At 30.5% G+C, this 7,034-nt stretch overlaps 1 protein-coding gene across 1 annotated transcript; it reads right to left on the bottom strand.

Annotated features, from left to right (window-relative positions):
* Positions 1–418: 418 nt before the first annotated feature.
* On the bottom strand, positions 419–2,332 carry LOC133035042 (nicotianamine synthase-like). Its single transcript, XM_061110678.1, has one exon. It carries the CDS (start codon positions 2,056–2,058, stop codon positions 1,021–1,023), a length of 1,038 nt encoding a protein of 345 aa, XP_060966661.1. The 5' UTR covers positions 2,059–2,332; the 3' UTR covers positions 419–1,020.
* Positions 2,333–7,034: the final 4,702 nt, after the last annotated feature.

Raw genomic sequence — 7,034 nt, 5'->3', positions numbered from 1 at the left:
CCAGTAGTGCCTAACACCTTCTTATATGTCAGTATCGCTAGTGGTTTAACTAATTATCAGGTTTCATATAATTTAATATAATAATTTTTAGTGAGTATCGCTAACCAATCGCAACGTGACATGTCGAGAAGGTGCTAGACAGTGCCTTATAACAATGTTCATTAAAATGTATAGAACTCCATATTTAATTGAAACTTATCACCTTTTAAAATACTTGACAAGTGTTCCTTAAACAATTCTTTTATAATAAACTGGTACTAAGAATTATAGTGGGATAAGTTGGACGGCTGAAAGTAAAAAATAATACAAATAGTAAAAGTAAAACCTTCAGTTCCCTCCTCCCAAATAAAAAAAAAAAAGTAAAATTTGTCTGCTACAAGTATATGTACAAGTTTTCACCAATCCTCTTTTTACCATATATAACTAAAATTAACCGGAGTATGTATCATTACGTGAAACTAATTAACTCTGGTGAGAGAGAGAGAAAGAGAGATATATAGTCTTGCATTCACTATCTTTTAAATTGTTAATAGACGCCACAATCAAATTCTTGAAAGAGTATTTCACTTTATTAATATTTAGAAATTTTACACAAAATTAAACTTGAAAGAACTAGTACAAAAAAGAAAGAAAATATTAATTAAAGAAAGCATAACACACGTTGCCCATGAAATGAGCAAATTATTAAAAAGAAAAATACATGTACAGACACATATACATATATAGACACAAGATATACTGAACCCCTTTTTTTACATTACATGTCACCATATTTTGATATATATACAAAATAGGACAACACATAATTATTAGTTATATATTGTACGACGTATACCAAGTAAATATGTATGTTTGATATGCATGATCCCAACACATATGTATATATAAGAGAGGAACACAGTAATTTTATGTAAAATAATAACAGAAAAAACAAACGATAATTGATGATATGAAACCTTACGCTGATTGAGAAACATTAACTGATCATCATCATGATGAGTACGTAGTAGAAGTAATTCATCACGAACGTTTGTCCTCAAACATGGTACCATGAATATTGAGAGGATTGAAAGCTTCAATCTCATGAGAGCAGTTATTGGGATGTACTATCATCATGCGACAATTACAATTGAATGGGGCAATCAATGAGGAGGAGGAGGAGTTGACACTTGGCATTTGCAACACCTTTGGATTATGAGAATAGTGCTTTCGTGCTATAACAACAGAGTTAATAATTTCATCAGTGGGATGAAACACAGAAAGAACCTCAAAGCCTTGTAGATCACAATCTGTATCAATAACTGGGTACAAGAAAACTCTAGCCCCATGAGCACTCCTAAGCATAAGAAGTGAGCCTGGAGCCATATACTTGCCCAAATGCTCAATCACTTTAACTTTGTCCTTCTTGTCCAAACCAACAAGAGCAGCCAAGAAAACGACATCGTATTGGCTCAGCTCACTAGTAACATCCATGACATCAGTGCTTTTGAACACCATCCGCGTGGACAGATCATCATCGTTAACCATTAAGGCACTCGCCTTGGAATTGGCTGAAACATCGATGTCGTAGTTATGGAATGTGGTTTTTGTGAGGTGATTTGAGGCCAGTACAATGGACGTGAGAGGCAGGGGACCAGAACCCACGAAAGCAATTTTTTTAGGTTGTTTGTTGTTTAAATGTTGGCTTAGAATTTGGTACTCGAGATGACCAAGCTTTAGGTAATTGTTATAGTAAGGGAAGACTTTGAGATTGTTTAGTGGGTTTTTGTATGAGGCTAAGATGGTTGAGAAATGAGACTCCAAAAGTCCCTCTGCCTCACCACAAAGCCTAATAAGGTTAGACCTTATGTTTTGAACCCTCTTGGGGAGGTGGTCAATGTCAAATTTTGGGCAAGGTGGTATACATGTGTGGACTAATTCAGTGAAGAGAGTGTCGACATCTTTTGAAGGCTTTAGACTCTCGAGGCTTGAGATTTGTGAGTACAAATCACATATTTTAGTTACTAAATTATTAATAATAACATCTTCTTCAACATGATTCTTATGCTGGAGAGACATGTCGACACTATGATATTATTTGGATAAAAAATAGAAGGAAAACTAGATAATTGAGATCAAAGAGATGAAGAGAAAGATAGAGAGTTTGTATTATTTGGGGTGCCTCTATACCCTTCCCAGGGGTTGATATTTATATATGGACACTGTTGGTACCTTTCCACGCCCTAAGTGCTTGGCCACATCAATATGCTAATATTGTAATACAACTACTATTATTAGTTAGATATATGTATATATATTATATCCATATTCATATTTATGGGCTCATAATTATATATACATACCTTTCATTATTAAAAACAAAATACATATACATATTATTGTAATGCAACTACTATTATTACATTTATATATACATATACAGATTCTCGTGTTCATGATGTTAGTGCTAATAATATATATACATCTATATTATATTCATGTGCTCATGATGTTAATAAGACTTAGTGCATTTTTCTTTTAATTAGTGACTGATTCTTATTAAGACCAATAACTTTTAGTACTAGCTTGTATACTTGAAAAACATATAGTACTAGCTAGCCAAGGTGGAGTACTTGAAATGTCGACATACTTGGACTACTCATCATTGGGCAATCATTATATGAATCATTTGTATATTTATAATAATTACGTACATTTAAACCAACAATTGTATTACACGCATCGACAATGACATATTTTACTGTTACCTTTTAGATAATTAAGTGGAGCAGGTAATTGAAGTAAAAATATGTTATTTGAAACTAAAGAGACTAGAAAGTTGACTACTATGGCAATAGTTCTTAACATGTTTTTTTTATTACTATTATTTTTATGATTGGCCTATTTATTTAAAAAATTATTAAACATCCCGTGCTTCGCCGCGGATATATAAAATATTTTAAATTATATATAAAAAATAAATTATATATTTTAATTAATAATAATTCTTTAGTAAAATTATATTAAAATTTGAATTTTACTGTTAAAAAATTTGTGACATAAATACTTAAAATATTAAATTTATTGCTAATAAATACCAAAATTCAATAATAGTAGCATAAATCCTCATTTATGGTTTAATTTTTATTCTGATGTGTGTGTTAAGTTTTGGGTTCGAATTTTATTGTGTGTGTTTTTAATATTTGAGTTTTAGTGTTTTACTGGGGTTCTAATATTTGAGTTTATGTTTATGAGATCTGTTTTTATTTATTTATTTTATAGATTTCGAGAACTTGAAATATTTGATGTTGTTTCTATTGATTACTGAAATTGAGAGTTTGATTTTTCATACGGGAATTAAAGTTTGCCTTTTCGTTTCATTGATTGAAAAATATTAGTAGAAAATTTATGGAATGAGATTTTTGAATATATGAAAATAGAATTGAAAAATAGCATTTGAATTGAGAATTAAAATTTATTGTTAATCTCCTTATAAAAAGAAAGTTTATTGTTCATCTTTAAAGATAATATGGCTGGAAGAAGATGGAAAAATTGATTTTTATTTTACTTAATATGTATATAATATTTTTTCTTTTTTGAATAATATGAAATCATTTTAATTAATTATTGTTTTTTAAAATTATCTTTTCTAAAAGAATTATTAGTTTGACCAATACTTTATTTACATGTGTCACTTTATTAATCAACTAACAGAACGTTAAATTGAGTGTTAAGTTTAGAAATTTGAGGATATAATTATGAATGCATATATATAAATACTTAAATAATTATTTAATTTAATATTATTAATTTAGTTTATATTTATTATTGTGTGTTTTTTAAAAAATAATTAATTTAAGATAGATATTTTTATAAAAAATTTATTAAAATAATAGTAAAATATTAATTTATAAATTTATGCTCTAAGAAAATATTTAAAAATTCAGAGAATTAAAAAGAAAAAATAAAAATAGCTTTGCAGAGGTTTTAGACCGTCACGTCACCGCCTCATACTTCTCCTTTATATCTATAGATAAATAATTGAATAATTATTTAATTTAATATTATTAATTTAGTTTATATTTATTATTGTGTGTTTTTTTAAAAATAATAAATTTAAGATAAATATTTTTATAAAAAATTTAATAAAATAATAGTAAAATAGTAATTTGTAAATTTATTCTCTAATAAAATATTAAAAAATTAAGAGAATTAAGGAGAAAAAAAATAGCTTTAAAGAGGTTTTAGACCGCCACGTCACCGTCTTATACTTCTCATAAATATATATTTTATATATATAGATTAATACTAGCCCCTTTTCCCATCATCATTTTCTCTCCTAATCGTCTTCTTCGCTTCGACCATTTATTTGAGATCTCTCTCTCTCTTTGGTTTGGGATCTCAACTGTAACGCCCTGTCCAACAAGGACGCCACGTGTGTGCAATTTAATAAAATACTGATATTTATATAATATGTAATTATACTAAAAGTGTGGGTAATTAAATTTTGATAATTAAAATTCAACTTTTAAACTGTTTAACAAAAGATAAGTAATATGGACTACGGGGTTCCCCTGTTTTCAAAATATTCACAAACTGGTTTCAAAGTATTTTACAACATAAACTTTATACTTCCAAAATACAATCAAAATAGAGCATCCTGTTTACTGGGCCGTGTCACTGCGGCTGGTATGTACATTGCTGCTGCGACCACAAACTCATGGTTGCTCAACTTTTGCCTTTCCTTTACCTGCACCATAAAGCACCCGTGAGTCACAGAGACTCAGCAAGAAAAGTAACCAAAACGTTAACTGAAAATGATTATCAATTTAATCTCGTACCAATATGTTTACTCATTATACAATATCATAAAGTATTCCTTTACACATGACACATTCACATTATACAATCTTGGTACTTTATAAAGTACCCCTTTTACCACTCGTTAACCACGAGCTGAATATGTCACTATCGTTGCCCGATAAAGCAAACGATAAGTAAGAAACCTAACCGCGGTTTCAAGAGTAATTACTCGTAACGGTAATAACTGTTTCCAACCCTAGGTCATAACCTAGGCTTACTAAATATTTAATCAAAGTCTTGATAATAATCAAGGCCACTTCCATTCAACCATTAATCTTTAACCACATACGGTGCTTACCACTTTTCTTACCTTGGTTCAGAAATCAAGAGTACGGGCCGACTTGAGTGGAAAACAAGCTAAGCAATTCCGGTCCTATGTCACGACAATCAAAACTCAATAAAAACCCTAATCAAATTTCTGATAATCAACTCTAATTCTCACAATCGAACACACCCTACTTTCCCCCAGATCAAACTAGCTTAACCATCTCTAAAACACCCTGAATTCCACTCCGAAAGACACCCCGAATCAGATCGGACTTGAGGAGAAAAACCCAAAATCTCCCATTCCTGGGAAAAACGGTCGGCCGTTTTTCAGACACCCAGAAAAACGGCCTGCCTTTTTTCTGGCGACCATGGTGATTTACGGTTTTCACCCCAAAAACCAATCAAACCTCCACCAAACCTGCTCAAACCTTCCAAAACAGTATAATATAGTAAACATGACATAACCCAACAACCAATTCATTGAAATATATCCATTTTCTCAAAATCACACTTAAAAGTGAAGAAAAAACACAATTCTATCCTATGTAGCTTAAACAATTCAACCAGCCCCTAACTCCAATCAAATTAAACTTAAACAAGTTTCAAACACCCTCAAAAACTACTCTAGAATCATATTCCATCACCAAACAACTTGCAGCCCCCCTTGAAAAACCAAAACCCCAACCAAAATAAACTTAAAACCAAGAGAATTTAGAGAAAACAAGCAACAAAGACTTACCTCAACACCTATGATGTTCTAAAGAGTGAATCAACAAGAGAAAGGATGAATTGAACTCAAGGTTCCTCCCAAGCTTGGCTGGCTCCAAGTTGAACGAGAGAGAAAGGGAGAAGGGAAGTGGTTTCCTTGCCTTGGAAGCTTTCTTCTTATAATAGGATTTTCTTTCTTTTTTTTTAAAAAAAATAATAATAGGCAGCCCTAAAAAGTAAAAAGGCAAAAGACTAATTTACCCCTAATGAAAAAATATAAACTTTAAAATAACCTAGGACATTTTTGTAATTTTTCTAATTCTATTAAACCGACATTCTAAAATTTGTAACCTAGTCCGGAATATTCTCAAAATAATTCTTCCATAAATGTCGTGACATTTCTAACCAAAATTGTCGGGCCCAATAAAAAATGTTTTATTTCGAAATTGATATCCTCGGTACTCACATATCCCAAAATAATCTCCGTAATTAATAAATTACGCTTTTTATTTCATTGAGTAAATTCTCAATAGTTGCCCTAAGTAAGATCATAATCTTACTTCATTACCAGCATAATTACATATTTAATAAAATATGCCTATTTAAATATTATTTATTTTCCAGGATATTACATCAACATTCATGGCGAACGATAGGGATGTTGATCGTGGAGGCATTAATGGCAGACGGGTTAGACAGACAGACTCCGGTGATCTAAGATCTCTCAGATTTGTTTTCTTTTATTTTCCAAATCTGTTTTTTTGTTTTGTTTTGGTAGTCGTTTGAACTCCAGTGGCTTGAAGGTGTTATTACAATTTTTTTACAAGAATTAATGTTGGTGTTAGTCAAAGATGAACACATAAGTAAAAAAAGTAATTTTATACTTGTTTACGTCGATGGAGAACCAACGAAAAGTTTCAAGTTCTTTTGGTAATAAATAGACACAAATACTCATATGCTTTTTGAGATGTTTAAGAAAATCCTTTACATTTGTTGCATTATTATTTTTCATTTTAGTGATATTAAATGAGACTATTTTCGGCCTACTCTCATCTTCTTCTCAGCACCGGAGGTAAGGTTCATTCTGGCATTCTTTTATCTTGTTCTCTCTTTAATAAGATTAGAGTTAAGTTCTCTTTAGTCTTTTTGTCATTTTTTCATCAATGAAATCGTGTAGGTTTGTTCTGTTCTAATCAATGTAAAAATATATGAAGAAA

The sequence above is a fragment of the Cannabis sativa genome, chromosome 2 (assembly GCF_029168945.1).
Source record: "Cannabis sativa cultivar Pink pepper isolate KNU-18-1 chromosome 2, ASM2916894v1, whole genome shotgun sequence".
Lineage (NCBI taxonomy): Eukaryota > Viridiplantae > Streptophyta > Magnoliopsida > Rosales > Cannabaceae > Cannabis > Cannabis sativa.
The sequence above is the reverse complement of the archived record's forward strand: the minus strand, read 5'-3'. Positions and strand labels throughout refer to the sequence as shown.